Raw genomic sequence first — 18,841 nt, 5'->3', positions numbered from 1 at the left:
GCAGTAGCAATAGAAGTCTAATTTTCAAGAGAATAACTAGCTGTAAGACAGGCAGGGTTGTGTTTTGGAGTTATGCAGTGTAACCATTTTCACTCTGTTTTTCAGGAATTGTGAAGGTCGGAATATTCGATACAAAACCTGCAGTAGTAATGTGAGTCTGGCCTTTAATCCTATTTTACTTATTCAAACAATGTGTTAAAGTTTAAGAAATGCCGCTTCTCATTTAAAACCTTATGGGGCATAATTTTCTTTCCATCATTATTACCATTTTAAAAGATTCCAGTCTGCATGACACCACAAGCTCTCAAATTTAGGCTTCCCAAATGGACGTTTTCTTTTGAAATTATAGTGCCAATTGTGATTCAGAATGTTTTATATCATTTATTAGAAGAGTTACACATTTTGAAGGATTAACGAATCAGTTCTCATCTTAAACTAGCAAGTGCTTTTCCTGGGGGTGCTGTCTTTCAGATGAAACATTAAACCAAGCTCCTGATCATTTGTGATCATTAATGATACAGGGGCACCCTTCACATGAGCAAAGAGGTTAATGGCCTGTGTCCCTTTCAAAACTTGAATTGGATAATTGCTCCTTATATTCCCTCCGCTCGCCTAAGCCCAGATCTTTATGCAAAAGCACGTATATTCAGGTACACTGGCATAGATGATTGCTGTGACTGAATGTAAAGCTGGAGTTTTGACTATACAGTTGCTGTTACTGTGATGCAATCACATTTTATTTTTACAGACACGTTTTATGAAAACCAGTCTCACACAGCATACTTCACGACTTGTGCCCAACTGATTTGTAGGGATGCTTTGTGCTGTTTGAACAGCTGCTGCCTTTCACCCCAGATGCTGTAGTCCCTTCAAGGTGTGCAGCTCATGCGGGACTTTGCGATACCACTGATCGACAGGCCACGCGTACAAACACGATAATTCAGGAGGGTTTATGGTCAGCAGTCACCTCCTTGCACGGGTTACCTTACGGTACAGTGTGACATTTGTATAATCCCATCCCAGAAAAGTGAGAAGGTAGATAAGTAATTAAAGTACTAAAGCATCTTTTCTTTTTTTTTTTTTTTTTTTTTACTGTAGTGCAATTTATTAATCTGCTTCTGGCTCTGGGAGAAAGGCAGCATTTTTCACACAAATACCCCTTAAAAGGTGAGGCCTGCAGTTCCCTTGGGTTGAGTTATACCCAGGCAAGAGCAGGCGATACTCACGTCACTGCCAGCCCTGTGATTCCTGCCAGCAGCAGGCAGCTGGGAAGTATGACATGTTCTCCTTAGGAGGCCTGACACTGGAAGTTGCCCAGTAAATATGTTGAACCAGTGTATCTCCTGGGAGAACTGGCCATTCCCACTCTTCAGTTTGCCACACCTACCATTTCTCGTGTGCCAGTTGGCTTCTGCCCTCCTCGAGAACAAGGCTTGCTAGCACCTTGAATTGCTCCAACACTCCACTCCTCAGCGTTGGATGGATTTTCCACCACAGCGGCTCACAGCCTAAATTTCTGCTGGCAGAAGCTAGTGGAAGTGATTAATGAATCCGGCCCTGTGCATGCAAAAATCAGATTCTGGAGACAAAACCTGTCACTTGCCCTTTCAGAAGAAAAGGCCTAGCAGTTTTGTGCACAACGTCCTTAGCTCCTAAATAAAAATGCCACATGCAAAAAATACCATAATCCGTTAAAGCTGTGTGATAAGGTAAATTACGGCCAGCCAGTGTGTAAGCGGTAAACAAACTGTAAAATCTATTTGCTCCGTTCCTTAACTAGATATCTAGTTGTATGCATTGCATACAGTAACATACCTCTGCTCCAGCCTGGGCACTGCAGCTTCCTACCCAACGGCACAAGGAAGTCAACGTAGTACACCTTGTTCTTCTGGCGAAAGGACCAGAAAACAACCCAGTGTACAGAAAAAGGAGAAAGATGAGATCCACTTGGGCGTATTTTCTGCTGTAAGCAGAGGTCTATGTGCTTTTAGGATACGTAAGAGCAATTGTGGGCAATGCTCGTTTTAAGGATTATGCAGTAAAAATGTAATGGAAATGAAGGCACTTTTTGCTTCAGCATAGAGAAAATTAAGATGATTACCATATCCTTTCTGAACTCCCAGGGAGTTTTTCTGAAGTCACTGGGGCCTGTTTTTTAACTTTAGGACTTATTTTAAAACGATAAGTGGCAAGCGTCTTGCATGTGAATCTGTTTGAATTTATGATGATTCAAATGTTAATTTCCAGACAGGAAGCTGCCTTTACAGTTCTGCTTTTGGGGCATGTCTGAAAGGGATCAGGTTTCCATTTCAGTTCAGATACAGCCAGAATCTCTCAGGAACGGTTTTTCCTAGAGTATGGATCAGATAATGGAGAACTCCTGAGAAAAATATATTTCGTGAGATTTCCACTGTTAATACAGTTAATCTTTGAACTTGGCGTCACTGAATTCACACCCAGCATCAGACCTGACTTAACCTTGAAATGGGAGTTTACACCTAATGTAAACCTGGGACTACCTAGGCCAGTTTTGTTTCAAATTGTATCATTTTCCCCAAAGCGTTATTTTTAATGAATTCTTCTCACTTTTGGAGTAAAATTTTAGTTTGAAAATTAAGAGTTTATACTAGTTTCTTTCCATATTAGTAGGTATTATTGTTAACCACATGAGACATTCAGTATATATACACTGTGTAAAGTTGTCTGCAAATGTAATTTTGCTACATGATACATTACAACACTAACATCTATATTGGGGAGTACAAATGAAGCACAACTTAATATGTGTGTCATTCTAATGAAAAGAACAAGAATCATTTTACCAGAAAATTGGTTTCATCTGGATTTGTAATAGAATAGTAGTAAGTTCATTGAACTCAAGCGTAGTTCCAGAATAATATTAGTGATATTTCAATCAAAAAATTAATTCAAGGTCTTAGCAACAAAATAATTGCTGGGATTAAGGCATAGGTTTAGCTTGCTTATCTTTCTGTCATAACTGAGATGCCAGGTGCACGATTTCCTAAAACTGTGTGTGTATGCTTTCAGCTTTTCTTATAGAGACATTGGAGAAATAAACTATATAAACTATTCATTATATGCTGTTCAATGAGATTTTCAGTCTTTCTTAACCCCTCTTTTTTAATATTTCCATTTTTGTATATACTGTTACATTCTAATGCTATGATGTGCGCTATATGGAAGTGTTTAAGATAATCCTTTAGGGTCCTATTCATAGAACAAGTTATTTGGGCCATTTCCCCATAAATTTCACATTCTTATATGCCAAAAAGTCACTTACACGTTTGCCAGAGTGACTCTTCTACAGTAAGAAAAAACACTACTTTGTAACACATTTCCCCATGTTTAATTCCATTATAAACTTTTATGATATGCAGATAATGCTCACTCTTGTTCAACGTATTCATCAGATTATTGTCCCGGTATCCGCTTCTTAACCAGCTCATTTATCCCATTCAGAAAATCTTGGCTGAACTGTGCCTACTTTAGGTCTATAATACTTCACCTTGAGTTGCATAGTTTCTCTCTAATCTGTTCATTTATTTGTTGTATTTATAATGCTGATGGACCATATGGCTCTTGTGGCTAGGGTGGTTTCTAGCTCAGGTATCTTGATTTTACTTAACAAGTGGCCTGAAAATTGTGGAGGAAAAACAAAGAACCTGAAGCTAATTTCAAAAAGAAAACAAAACAATGACTTCATCGGTTTTGGCTGGGTTTCAACAAAATGCGATTCAAAGAATAAAACTAGACAAAGGGCTAGACTTTCTTTGGTGTCATCGTTTTTACTGGGAATTTTCTTGCCTTCTCTTTTGTGCTTTTTTCAGTGGAGTAATTGTTGGCAGGAACCACAGGGTCTGATGCAACCTTCATATTTTGTACATGAACATTGCCTACAAAGATACAGATTTCCCAGGTTAGCTTTGTTTTCAAGGGCTAAGAGTGCTCACTGCCAAAACTCAAATGATACATAAGAAGCCAGCCCTTAAATGCAGTAGTTTTTAATCATCTGTCACAAAAGGAATGGGAATATATATATATATATGTATTTTTAACCTGCATGGTAGTCATGTCTCAAGCATCTTTTTCAGATCTGTCTGTCTAATGATATGTTCATAAGTCATGTCGTAAATATGCTTCATTCTACTACAAGATCTGGATGCGATTATTTTGCCAACATTTTCATGTATTAGACCTCAGATACGTCCTCAGCTCCTTGTGTAGTGTATGAACCTACAAAGGGCCTGGCTATGGTTCAGTGGGTCGAGTGTAAAACAAAAGCTATTGCTGAAGTTAAGAAGTCTGAAAAATACTGAAATTAGCAGCAAAAATATTTAACAAACAAGAAAAAAATGTGGAATATTGAGAGGGAAGAGGGAATGACGGAATGAATTTCTGTCTGAAATAGGTTAAAACCAAAAAAACATACAAACAGGATGAGGATTGGGGCCCATGTATCATTGCCTGACGGCGTGGCCTTGCCCACTTCCCAAACGTGTGTCACCCTTGCCTAGTTCTCTCACATTTTGCCGCCCCCTTTTCCTTTCTATTTTTTAAACTCCCTCTCCCTTTTCTAATCCACTCTAATGCAATTAACCTGAAGTTTACAAATCCTCTTGTTGTCTTGATTACATTCCTCTCTGTGCTTAGCTGTCTTTCTGTTTACATTATAAACTCCTTTCTCTATACAAATATTTATTGTTCCCAGGAAAACAAGGATATGAACTTGGTTGCCGTCCAAATTCTGATATAATGCAAGTGATAATAATTTCAGCCCTTTGATATCCCTTTGTGATGCTCTTTTTATGCTCCTGCTTTTGAACACAGCTCAAACGTAAAGCAGGTGGAGCTGGCATATGAATCGAGCTGTCAGGATTGCTGTGTGTTCTTTGAAGATGCCAAAACAGAATAGGGAGATGAGAATTCACTTGCTCTCAAGCAGCCAGGAAGCGAGTGGAAGGAAGGAGCTGCATTGTGTTGAAGCAATGAGAAACATACAGTAACCACGGATTGACATCCTGACATTGTGGTGTTTGTATCTTGGCATTGCATCAACACCGAGTGATAATGATTTGTAACAACTGCCTGTCAAAACTCAGCCTGAGGCCATCGCTCTGCCTGTTTTACAGATAGCTCTTTAATTCTTTGTGATGAAAATGTAGCTGTGCACGGCCGAATAACACTACTCCGAAGTATTGCTTCTAACTTTACCTGAATCTAACTTCCACTTATTATTTTTCTCCTTAGCTACTCCTCTATTTGTGACGGTGGAAGGGAACCATATGGTATCCATATGAACTCTGAAGTCCTCTCTGCTTTTTAGACTTGCTATTGTGGAAAATGAGAGGTGACAGATAAGTCAGAGCCAAATTCTGCTCTCATTTACACCAGTGCAAACTTGGTGAATTTCTCAGGAGTGACTGCAGTGAATAAGGGTGTAGAAGCTCTCGCTTGTGGTATTTTGCAGAGGTACAACTCTCAAAGAATTACAGTAACTGTAATTTCTCCTTGTCTTATTCCATCATTTTATAATTTAAAATAACATGGCTCAAACTAGAATTATCCCAGATTAAAAATAACACAAAATGCCTTAGCATCATTCTGAGTTATTCTCACTGTAAGGTGTAACACTGGACAGAGTTGAAAAGTGTTGCTGGGAACACACAGTGAATCGCTCGCTGCTCAGCTGCAGAAACCCCACGTGTTGATCAGTAGAGAGAATATCGATTTTAGAAGGTGTTTTATGCAGGCTACAAATAAATCAGAGACAGCTTCTAGATTACTGTTTTCTATGGTGAAAAAAATCTAAGGCATTGACGAAGTATTAAGCTAATGCAATGCCAACTCATCCAGATTCATGTGAGCGAAATGGTGTCAGCACAACATTGCTGAGGGCATCAGACTAATATTCAAACATTTCTCACGTATTTTTTAATCTCCAGTACTGCGTAATGCACTTACTATTTCGTTAGCTTTTTTCCAGGGAAGGTTCAGTTTACTGATAAGGTTGAAGCTGTGTTCAGGATTAGTGTTGTTAACTAATACTTAGTAATAAGTTCCATGAGTTCAGCTGACACATCACAATCTTTCAGTCTTACATCCAATGAAAACAAAACTTTGTTAAAATCAGCCTCACATCTGGCTTATATGTGCCAGTGGAATTTTTGGAAGAATATCCTTTCAGTCTGGCGTATGGACTATTTGACACTGGACATACCTTGAAATGAAGTCTTTAGTGAGAAATTGTTTGACACACTAACTCTTTCGTCAGTACTTTACCAAAGTTATTTTCGAATAAATCTGTATTCGTCTCCATTCCTGTCACTGTAGTTCAGTATTAACATCATCGTTTGGGTGCAATGCTTTATGTAGAAAAAAATATTTTAGAATATATTATTTTGAACAGTTCTCATATTTGGTCTTTCAGCTGTATATGCCCAGGCTCTGTATGGGAGGAGGTACGGAACTGTCTCATTAAACCTGGAACTATATGATCTGTAGTAACCAATCTGAAGTATATTTTATTTCAACAAAGGAAGTCTTACTTGCTTCCATGAGGTGAAGGTGGTTTATAATTAGACTGAAAGTTCTGGTGTCTCCTCCTAATGCTCTTGTCCCCTTTCTGAGCAATACTGAACAATTAATTAGACAAATTTTTATTTCTTTATGTATAAGTAGCAATAATACCTCTTTCATTACTCTGACACGTGAACTGATGAATAACTGCAGACCACTCAGAAATCCTTAAGTGGAAAAAGCTATTGAAAAGAGAAATATTAAATGTCAGACATCTCATTATAGTCACTTAAAATATATAGATTCTTTTAGAAGCTAAATCTTATTACAAAACCAGATTTTAAATGTACTATATAACATCATAAAAAGTAGCATTTTTAATTTTCCTCTCATATCAGTTATCTTGTTATTACTGGACTGTATGTGATATTCTGTTACTTGCGCTGCAAGCAATGGATTAAGCAACATGAATTGTCTTAATACACACAGTAAAACTTTGCAATATGGCATATTTGTCATAGCGGATCGGTTCATGAACCAAGCCTCCCTTGAACAGATTCCGTGTAATTCATCAGATAACTTTATTGCAAATGCAAAGTATTCCCTTCTTGAAAAAAATACGTCCTTTGGTTTGTTTTCAGGACTGCCCTTCAGATGTCGGTGACTTTAGAGCACAGCAGTGTTCAGCCTACAACGATGTCAAATACCAGGGACATTTTTACGAGTGGATCCCTGTGTATAATGATCCTACTGCACCGTGTGCCCTGAAATGTCAAGCTCTGGGGAAGAACTTGGTTGTGGAGCTGGCCCCAAAAGTACTAGATGGTACTCGTTGCAATACTGAATCCTTGGATATGTGCATCAGTGGAATATGCCAGGTATGTTCATGGTGTAAATCTAAACGTGACCTTTGTTGTGAGGCATTTTGCTCATAAGCTGGCCCTTTGTGGTTGTTTCCCTTTCTTGCACACAAAAGTTCCTGACTGCCGCAGCCATTGATATTTTTATATATAAATAAAAGCTCAGTACCATCCACTCACTCTTCTATTTATATGTGTAAAAATTAATGAAACTAGTTTCTAGCCTTTAGTATGTCTATTAGGGTGTGATGAGGCCTTCCATTTCATTTTACACCTTCTCTGAGTCTTATATCTTACAAACTCTGTTAAGGAGAAAATTTGACATTTTATGAGATCCAGCCCAGAATGGCAGGTGTGTGTTTATGACTGTCTTGTTGTATGGGTCGAATGAGTTTATCTTGTGATTGAATGAATTGATTTTTAGTATCTTTTTACTGGATATCTACATTTCTAGATATATTTATTGTTATTATTTGAATTATGCTATTGACTTTACACAGTCGGTGTAAAAACAGAGAGTTATAATATTTGAGGCTTGTCAGCTTTGCCCATGTCTCACTAACAAAATAATATCGCAATCTTAACTTTTATGAACAGAATAATTTTATATAGAACGGATATATTATTGCAATTAGTTTTCTTTCTCTGCAAGTGGCTGTTGCTCTGTTAAATGCCTATAATGTGTGCGACTCAAAAATGCAGGATATGGCACAGTGAGCAAAATAGCTCCGTTATAGGGGAAAATCTGACACATCTGGCAGAAGAGTGGTGCACGGATTATGGCAGCATTAATATATGATCTGGACCTTGCTGTGGGTTTTATGTGACTTCTATGTATACTACAGTTCCAATACCAGTCGTGCCAACACACAATGCATCTGCTGCCTCTGAAACAGAAGAAGAATTCCTTACAGTTTTCCCCTTCAAGAGGCCGCATTTGTCAATAGTACTTCACAGTGGTATCCAGCAGTGTTAATTACCCTGCGCATTTAAAATAGGATATACCTCTATAAACTCTGGAAGCACTTGCCAAATAACATTTCTTTTGCAGTATTCTTAGTGATGTCTCCTCTTCTAATACAAGCTTTCATCCTGTCAAAGCCTTTTCTAGGTGGTACGTCTACAGCAGCCTTTGCTGTTTGTCCCTTGCAGCACATGAGTGTCATTGAATGACTGAATCCAATGGAGCTCTGTGTTTTTGTTGCTCAGAGCGCGGTGGGGTTTCCAGTATCTCCTAGAGTGACTTCAAACATCTACCACCCTCCACACAGAGCATAATATTCACTTTGTCTAGAGCGGGTCCAATTTTGTGAAGAACAGTTGAAAGGTATATTTAAAAGGGCTGCCTACAATGTCTCTTGTTAGTATCCTGTAGTATTCATGTGTATATCTGCTATCACATGCTTGGAAACGTAAACAATCTATTTTTAGAATAAACCGAGTAGTGGCAAAATAAATGAATCGTTCCAGAAGCAGGCATTAGAACTATTTTACGCTGTTGATGAGAATCAATCCAACAGAAGAATCAATCTTCTGTTCCATTTCTTCTTTTTTTCGTTCTTTTCTAATTCCACAAAAATATTTTTCAGTGTGAGAGAACATCTTCAGGAAAAAAAACCTAAACATGTTTAGGATATGTCCTGTGCTGTGACTTAGGCAATTTAATTAATTTGTAACAACCTCATAAGCAGTTAGGTGTTTTCACTCTGTTTCCTTTAGGTCACTGGCTGTTGCTGAGGTATTTCTGCACAAATGGAAAATTTCTCCTTTTTAAAGTATATATTTGATAATTTAGCGTTGGATAATTTTATTGAGGTAAAAATTTGAATTTAAATTCAATGAATTGAGATGAAAGGTCATTTGAAATGACCCTTTTCTCTTTGCAGACTGTTTCGGGCACAAAGAGGGAAGGTTGGTTTCTTGTGCAAGGGACCGCGGGAGGTGGGGGACTTCCTCAGAAACCGACCCCGCGCTTTGTTGCTACTCCTCTTCAAGCAGAAAAAGAAAACAAATTGACATCTAATCTTTCCTGGAAAAATATGGTTATTTAGTCAACTGCCGTTAAGAGAGAAGACAGCAAAATTGTGATTCTCTACAATTGTTGCTATAAGATCAGTCTGCTGGGTTCTGACATATATTTGGCACGGCCTGCAAATAACTTGGCAAGTGTTTTTACAATTAACTCATCTAAATAAACATGTCATACTGCTGATGTGGATATCTTCGCTTTTATGCCTGGGAGCACCAAAGAGTTAGTTTAAGGAGACTGGCTTGCCTGAGTCCCTTTCCAACTGGTGCTGGTTTTGCTCATTTATTGTCTCAAAGTTGGCAGGTTTTATAAGATTTCGGCTTCCCCTCCTCCCTGCAACATGACTTCACTTTCATCTCTTTTCTTGTTCTTGGTAAGGCAGGGCTGCATCGCTAGATCTGCCTCTTGGGTTCTTCTTCAGACCCTCTCCCTGAATTTTCAAGGACGGTGAGTTCCTGCTGTCCCGCCTCAGCTCTGATTCCTTTGCACTTCCCTTAACAAGCGGAATCAAGCTCAATAACCTGCTGTCAAGGAAAATCCTGAGATGGCAAAACTGCGCTCTGGGTAGGAGGCTTGAGGCTTCAAGGGAAGTGAAATCTAAAGGCGGTCGAGCAGGGAAAAGTTTAACGGGAAAGTTAACAAGATACTTTGGGGTTGCTTGAGGCTTAACTCAGCCAAACCATTTGATCATGCTTTAGTCTGCTACTGCCGTGCCACTGTTACCAAAGCAAATATCTGGGGCTGTTGTGTTAAACGGGGACAGGTCAAAACTTCACTGCCGGGAGGATTTTCACACTTAACTTCGCATATTTTTTTTCTAGTCTCTGCACAATTCCCGACGCATTTTTTTCATATAATATATTCCTGCTGTGCCCATCTGGATGTGGGTGGAGACATTTAAAAACATCTGCATGTCAGACACATGTGTGGGCAACACTTACCCAGTTACTCCGCCTGCTTTGGGGCTCTGCCTCTCCCTGGTTTTTGTTTTTAATTCACGCGGACCTGCTTTTTCTCTACCAGAAAGCAGACTGGGATGTTACATGTGTCAGTACCTGAAATGGTTACAGGGATAATTTTCCTAATATGGAGCAATGCTTTTGACAATAAATACACGCATCACCCAAAAAATCTGGAGTCCTAAAGAGCAGCCTGAGTAGTTGTGTCCTAGGCTGTCACAATTAGGTCAAAGATGATGTAAATCCTGCGGTGAACTTTCCATTTAGTGTCAGCAAGTTGTTTGTGTTCCAAAAAAAGGCAGACACTACACTACATTTTGTAGCATATGGCATAAATTTAAGCTGACACCAGAACACATCCCATATGTCAAGTGGGGTGCCATCAGGCTCTGCCATGCTAGTTCTTCGCTGTCACGATATGGCAAGTAGGTGTCTCTCTCCCGCGCCACCAAAGCACTCACGCTTGGTGTAACTGTTGGAGTTTTCACCGAAAACAGTTTCAGTAAGCTTTTGGAAGACTATTGCACTTTTTTTTTTATGAGCTTTGCTCATGCTTGAATCTTAAAATCGTAGCAGATTATTAATGTCTTCTGAGTCTTGACTCCTTTTATTCTGAGAGTTGCCTTCTCAAAGTGCTTGTTTAAGCTGGTTTGTGTACTTTCCCTTCTGATTCCTACAGATACATCTTTTTGCCTGTAAATATGTTAAAGGACTGCCCAAGATGCACAGGAGGTTTGGTGTTCAGGTACTTAGAAAGGAGCGTTTCCTTTCCATCGTGTGTCACAGCAGACATAAAGCTGTATTTCTCACATATGTTAGTCAGATTACTTAACCCTTGAATAGCAGTTTAAAAAGCACCTTTTTTTTTTCCCAACAATGGACATTTACAATCTTTTTTTAATATTTAAAAATAAGAAACAAATGTCCACATTGACTTTTCCTCCTTTTTTCACCTTCAAAGCTCAAGTAACTTATTCATAGGAAGAACTGATTTTGAGGTAGCTCTGTGTTAAGTCTTTATACTGAACCTGGCATTCCTTCCTGGGTACCATCGATTAGCAAACACGTGGAGTAAAGTACACTTTGGAGCACGGAGGAATCCCCGTGTAGAGAGACCTGTACTCTGCCTATGTATTACTGCAGGCACCAGAGGTAGGCTGGACCTTATCCAGAGAGACTATGGGAGAAGAAGATCCAACAAAACTTTCTGGCTCTGAGAGCTACATATGAAAATCTTCATATCACCGCATACATGTGACATATGTCATAAAACTGAGCAGAGCAGGGAGCTCCAGCTGCAATTCAGCTGGGAAATGTTGGTGGCTCTCCAGAAGTCCCACTGAAGGATGGGGCCATGCTGAGCACGGGTTACCACATCCTACGCAACCTGCCAGCATCACCCTCCATAGCCTCAGTGGGTTGGTTTCCTCGCCCAACGGAGGCTCTCGGACTGCCCAAGCCAGCAGATCACGCAGCCGCCCTCCAAGGGCTCCCCTTGCACCACTTCTAATGTCATTGTCCACCTAGGTAGAGTGGTTCCCTTGTGATGGCGTTGCTGGCAACTCAGAGGCGTGCTTTTACTGCATCTCACATGCTGAAAAGGTCTTTTGGAATCACTTGTTTTTATTTTGCAGCTGCCCGCTGCTGCTAGAAGCTGATGTCTCTCTTCAGATCTTGTCTTACTCTCCTTCCTACTGTTTCTTATGGAAAAATACTCCCTATAGGGATTGCTTACTGTCTAAGTTTATCCTTTCTTGTCAGATAAGTAGTGGATTTTTTCTGATCTCCAGTTTCTTATCTATATTTCTTTTTTCCTAAGTGATTCTCTCTGCCAAGTTTTGTTTTGGTTTAGTGAGCTTTGTGGAGCTGTGATTTTACTTCCCAGCCTAGCAAGGTCCTAAAGCATGTGAGCAGTGACATTAGAAAAACTCGCCATTTGGGAGTTGTCTTGAACTAGAGCCTTAGTAACCTTCAAATCCCCCAGTGCCAACTTTGCCCTCATATGGCGAGGCAGACTTGGCTGGACCCAGCCAGACAAGCAGCGAAGGAATCCGATTCCATATATTGATTTCTTTTTTGAAAGCATTCTCACAAACAAGAAGCCCGGTGGGAGGTTGTGTCCTGTCCTCTGAATGTGTGTATGGGTGTTTTGTAAAATGGAGACCTTGTGGGAAAGGGTACTTCCTCCCTGCTGGGTGGTCTTATAATCTCTTAGCTGCTCTAGCATGTGACAGATCCTGTAGTAAGAGTTAAATGTTTTGGAAACGCTTTGTTTTATTTGACGGAAGTGGATTTACAGAATTGCGGAACACCCTTTAGCCTCTTGCCTTCACATATAAAATGTTTGCAGAAATATGTGGAAACTCTTTTTAGGAGCCTTTTAGTATGCAATGAATTTTATGCACTATGTTTTTTATCTTCTGGGTTTTTTATTGCTTTACATTCTTTTCCTCTGTATGGATGGCTGGGGAATTCGAACATCATGGTGCGTCTCCTCCTGCCTGTCATTCTGACTTATTTTACGCCTCTGTTCTGAGGTTTGCATTTTGGCACACTTTGCCTTTACTCCCTGCTTTCTCATCTATGAACGACTGAAAATCCTTACTCAGAGGAGATTTTCTTACTCCCACCACCACTAATACCCGTTCAGCGTGGCAACTGGGATTGCCGCTTCGCTTGCTGTGAAGTGGTGGGCTGGGACGTTCGCTGTCAGTCACAGTGCCTGCTCACGGTCCCTGAAGGGGCTGTGTTCTGTTCATTAACATATGCTGGAGCCCGTGTCGGCTTGTCTGGGCTCCTACTGACCTGCGCTGCCTTAATTGCAGCCATGTGAGAAGCTCTGTCATAATCAGGCCTTCGTTAGGCTGAGCTTAGACATAAGTGAAGAGTTACGAGACAGGACCATCCGAGGACAAAATCACGTCTGGGACCAAGTTAAGTCTTCAATGAGGATAAACCAGATTTTGAAAGTGGTGCTTGAAAGCTAGTATTCCGCGCTACTTTTAAAGGTATTACAAAACAAAAAAAAAAGGCAGTGACTTTCTTAATTGGAAGGATATTCTGGTATCTCGTCCCTCTGCTTGTCAGAATCAATTACTTGTAGATGATGAGCATGGGAAAGAGGCAGTGGGAGGTTTTTTCTTTATATTCTCTCCAGGGGCATATTTTATCTCTGTAGAAATAAAGTGCAAGCTGAAGTTATCACAAATCAAAGGATGTGAGCGGAGATTGCAAAGTAAATGAATAGATGGGCTTTGAATGACAGCAGGGTTTTACAGCAGGGCAAAGATACGTGCAAAATATTGCCTAAGACAGAGCAGGATTTTCACATGACAGGTTTTATACTCATGTTTTTATTACCATAAATTCCCATAGCCTTATTTAAAATTAATTATTTGTTGAGTGGACACAAACATTCCTAGCATCTGCCTGTACTGTGATTCTGTGCAGAGACAAGTAGAGTGGGAGAGAATGCAGCAAATAGCTGACACTGGTGCAGTAAGATCTGTGTACTGCGATAGCGTATGCAACGGTGCAGTAAAATACAGCCTGCATTTCTCCGAGCTTGTGATTTTGTGCTGTGTCTGTATTTGTAGAAATAGAAATCCTTTTTCTCTCACCGAGTCCCTGAGGATTTTAATTTTCCCTTTTGAGAGCGATTCTAATGAACTGCAACAGAGATGTATCTTTTTGAGCATTTTTTCCTATTTTCTTCTTTTACTAGTAAATGTTGAAATAGAACATGTGGCCTTTCTTAGTCAAGTCACCAGACTTGGAGGAGATATTATTGCCAGAAATAATTCTAAGGTTATCTTGTATTTTGTGCAATGCTGATAACCTTTAAAACTATGTAGATGATTTTGTTCCATTTTTATCTTAGTTCTGATCTCTTGTAAGGCTGAAATAAATAGTTTGGTTATAATAAACCAAGTACTGCCATGCTGAGGACAGGGCTGTCACATCACTTCACTGGATCTGTTTGGTGTAATAGTCTACTTTCATTCTGTATTTTTCACATTTTGACAAATTTCATAGGCAGCGAAAATCCAATTGCCGCTAGTCCATATAGTCTTTGCCACCATTCAGCAGATCAGTGGTCCAACCAATACAGGATTCCCTTAACGAGATACTACTATAACAGATCTGTTGCTAGCCAATTTTAAAACACGAACTACTGGGCAATGTGTACTGGGATAACTACAGGCTGTTCAGCCCTTGCGGGAAAGGGTCTTTTCTACAGTAACTTTATCACATTCTTTTGAAGAAGCGTAATTACCATCTCCGTTTCTCCATTCTGCAGTGCAGTTCCTTGCTCAGCAGAAATGTTAATATTACTTTTACATTTTAAGCACATTGGGCACTTCCCCTTAAATGATTTCCTGGGTTTTCTGCTTTTGCAGAATTTCACTAAATGCCTTCTATATGTTTGTGTTAAGCAGTCTATTTCATGAGTGCACATGGGCGTGCAACCTTTGAAATAGCCAGGCCAAGGAAAGCACACGAGTGCGAATGTACTCAGAATAGCTGTCATCTGGATTCCCCCGAGCACTGTGGGCTTTGCCCAGCAGCTCTGGAAGGATGGTAATTATGTCACATTGAGAAGTGGTTGAATTGATTTTCTCTTTTTATTTTATTAAACCCAATCACCTTAATAAAGGGCATCACTCCCTGACACTGAGCTGCCAGTCCCTCAAGTGAACATAGAACACTGAAAAACATAACTTAACTTACCGTTTTAATGGAATCGCTGATAAATGAGAGTCTATACCAATCAAAAATTTATTAGTCAAAGTAGAAAATGATGTAGTATTTAACGCATACATCGCTGAATGTTTAAATGGTCTGTCTGCTAAAAAGCTTAGTCTAAGACACACAGTAGGTAGAGAAAGAATGGCACTAGTGCAACTTCAGTATTAATGTTTCATAGAATTTATGTATCTGTCACAAATAAAAACAGCAGTGATTTATTCTTTTGTGGCCACTTCTATTAGGAGAACTCAGTATTTTTGTTTTTTCTGGCTGTACCTGCATCTCTGGCTCCAGAGGGCCGTAGAAGGGGGGTAGCCCTTTCTAAAGAGAAATATTGTATATAATTATATACGTTGCTGTATATAATTTCATGCTTTTGATAGTAATAATGGCATGTAACAAATGGTGCTTGTTATGCACAGATCTGTGGTTTTATTCATGTTTCCCTTAAGTATTCTTCTTTGGTAGAGCGTAGGTATATCTTCGGGTTCTTTATTTGAAGCATATCATCCTGAGTCGTTAGCATCCCAGAAACATTTTTTATAATTGAGATGTAATATTTTTATACTTGATAACTCACCTCTGTGGAATGTGTTCTACAAAAAAAAGGTGTCGTGCCTGTTTTGAAAGAGAGTGCCTGCAGCTGGAGGTGAGCGGTCAGTTGAGGGAATAACAAAGTTAAGGAGGTCTAAAGCAATGGTCTAACAAGCAAAAGTTGAAATTTCAAATCCTGATCCTGCATGGGGCTCTGCATTGGCAATTCTAGTCCCTGCTTGTATTTATGTTGATTAAAAGAAGACTCTGAAGGGGGTTTGGGATTTGCCGGGTTTTTCACTGTAGTGCTTTTTTTGCCGTACTGGAATCTTAGTTAAAAATCTGTCACCTTGCAGTCCTGTCTGTTTTCTCATCACAGTTAATTATAAACATCTCGTTGAGAAAGGAAGATCTGTGAATTTAACAGACCACGCTTTGACCTTCGCAAATTGACATTAACATGCTATATTAATTTCTTGGTTTAAGTCTAATTCCTCAGCTGAAACCCTACTAAGCAAGTAATAGCTAGAGAAACAGCTGTGGGAGCTTCTGAGTGATTTTTGGATTCGTATTTGCAAAAATATTTGTAACGGTCCATAGTCACCTCTAACATATCAGCAGCAATTTCATTTTTCTCTTTCATCTGTATTACTATGTTTTATACCCTGACCTTTTGCTCTTCCTTTGCCTTTCTGAACTTCCATGAACTATTCTAAGCATGCTACGAAATATTTAGCACCCTTCAGTATTTTCTTTCACAATAGCACTGGCATACTGACATTGAGTTTAGACGTTTGTTGAAGCAGATGAGCTTTTCTGTTCGCTGCTTAATCAGATGCTTTCTATCCTAGCAGCTTGTGAGAAACCAGTATTATTTGTTGTCATGTTGCTGTTTTTTTTCTTTGGAAGAACACAGCCAAATAACATATTCAGGTTCTGTCCTAAAATACTCACGGGTCACACACATATTTCTGAAAATAATCCTGCCATATCCAAATTCATAGATACACCATCATGGCTGATTTATTAAATGCACAAAGTACCCGTTTCCTCAACACTCTTTTTATATTAAATTTCCGCTTATCGTTCATTTTGTTATGCATTGTTCAATATTCTCCCCGCTGTCTGAGGAGCTCACAACCTAGTCCTTACAATACTTGTATCATTTTTTTTGAATGATGGTATTTATGATTGCAGACTTCTTAACTTGACAGGGTCCCAATCCTTCCATTACACAGTTCATATTATCACTTGTTTCATTTATGCAACCTGCGTTAAAATCACCTAATATAATTATTTCTGACTATGCCCTAAAAGCCTGCAGATGTTTTCCCAACCTGCCTGTAATATTTATAGCTGATCCCTTTGCTCTGTAAACAGCGAGCAATGTGGGGTAGATTAACGCTAACAAACGCCTTCATCGTGAAAATCATCAGAGCTCTTTGGCTTGCTGAGGTGCTGCGTGAGCTGAGGAAGGCCCCTGCCGTATATCATTTTCTTGTCCCTGTTGCAGCTTTGCTTGCAAATACACGTGTGCTCTCTTCAAAATGTTCCATCAAACGCTGTGTTTTTCTAATAGTTATTGGCTGAAATATGAATACCTTGAATTGATAATGTTTGGTGTCAAAATACCCACGTGTGTTTAAGGCCTGATTTCCAAAGCTGTGCCTTACAGCTCCCTGTTATTTGGTGAGATCGGTGGCTGTCCGGCTTCTCTGAGAAATACTGCTTCCTATCAAGGCTTTACAAACAGCTAAAAAAGGCTAACTCTAGACACTCAGGTTTGAAATACACCCCACCCTAGTGTTCCCTCATTAAGATCCCAGGGTAGTAACACTTGTTCAATTAGCTCTAAATTTGAGGCTTGTCACAATTAAAATCCGCAGAATTTTGGGGTGCTTCATGTTAAACAAAATCTGAATGTCTGTGCTCACTTCGGGCCTAAATGGTGATACTAATTTGAGTTGTTTTCTAAATTGTGTTCCAGGGTATCGTTGCTCGATACTTATATTCATAACAGTTGATATAAACATAACCTCGGGAGGAAGCCCTCAGAGGGTAAATGCATCCAGCGGAACACACCACCTTTGCTGGCAGGGGACCCGTAAAGCTTTTCCCACATCCAGGTCCCTTGCAGCTAGCACTCCTGTTTTATTTCTGTGGCATTTGCGTATTATTAAAAAACAAGCAATAATACTATATGAAACAGTCCTCTCAAGTATGTTGCTGTGCTGGTTATCTTTTTTTCTTACGTTCCATGTTGGACACAATAGTGCCTTGTGTTTGCACAGTTGTATAATTTTTGTTACGTGCAACGAGAGTTTGTTTGCATAGTGACTGCGTGCAATAGCTCGGTATGCATGTTTATTACTGTCATGTTGGGCTTTAATGGGCTGGTCTTGCAAATACTCTGCTTGCTCAATACCCTTCTCCCACTAAAGGCTTGCAGGATCTGTAGCCTACAAATCTACAACAGCTTAAACTAGTAAAAATGGCAGTTCCTCACACAGCTTAATTTTTCCTTTGAGAATTAATTGATGAGTGAATAAACGGATTCTTAATATTTAGAAAATAAGATTACGCTACGAAATGGAAATGTGTTTGTGAGATCTGGGGAGAGATTACACTTGCAGTAGTTCTGTGCTAGTAGAATCTTTGTGTGACTAAGAACAAGAGAAGCAGTGGAGAGCAATAAATACTTTAAAAGTCTACCCGAGAGAAAGATGGACTCTCCCAACTACTGGTATGGTCCCCATCATTCCCCCATTGAATGTTTCAGAATCTTTAGGAGATTTATTCTTGCAACATCCCCGTGAGGTGGGGAATTGCAGTTACACCCCGTTCAACAGGCTGGAATTGAAAAGCACAGGAAGTTTTCAAAAGTCAAAAAGGAACTCTGTTGTGGAGCTGGGAATGGAAAGAGAGTTGTCAAGTCTAAGGCCAAGGTGTCGAGCATTTTACTATTGTACCCCTTGAAATTCTAGCTGCTTTCTGATTCACAGAGTGGCCCAGTCAGTTTCTCTTTCTGAAATGGTGGTGTTTTCATTCATTTCTCAATGCTAATTGGTGATAAAATTTTTTCCTTTTGTTATTTTCCGCATGTCAGTGATGAACCCAGAGCTAACGTTATAAACCATCTTCAGGTGAAAATATTTTAATCTTTAATCCAATCC

The 18,841-nt window shown here is 39.5% G+C and overlaps 1 protein-coding gene across 5 annotated transcripts in view; it reads left to right on the top strand.

Moving 5' to 3' along the window:
• ADAMTSL3 (ADAMTS like 3) overlaps positions 1-18,841 on the top strand; it is a 205,567-nt gene that overhangs the window by 105,904 nt on the left and 80,822 nt on the right. For all 5 annotated transcript variants that reach the window (XM_054213630.1, XM_054213629.1, XM_054213632.1 and 2 more), the window contains 2 exons: positions 106-151; positions 7,179-7,415. In XM_054213630.1, coding sequence (XP_054069605.1) covers positions 106-151; positions 7,179-7,415 — 283 coding nt within the window. The remainder of the gene's footprint in view (positions 1-105; positions 152-7,178; positions 7,416-18,841) is intronic.

This window comes from Rissa tridactyla, chromosome 9 (assembly GCF_028500815.1).
Source record: "Rissa tridactyla isolate bRisTri1 chromosome 9, bRisTri1.patW.cur.20221130, whole genome shotgun sequence".
NCBI lineage: Eukaryota > Metazoa > Chordata > Aves > Charadriiformes > Laridae > Rissa > Rissa tridactyla.
This window is presented reverse-complemented; position numbering and strand designations above follow the sequence as displayed.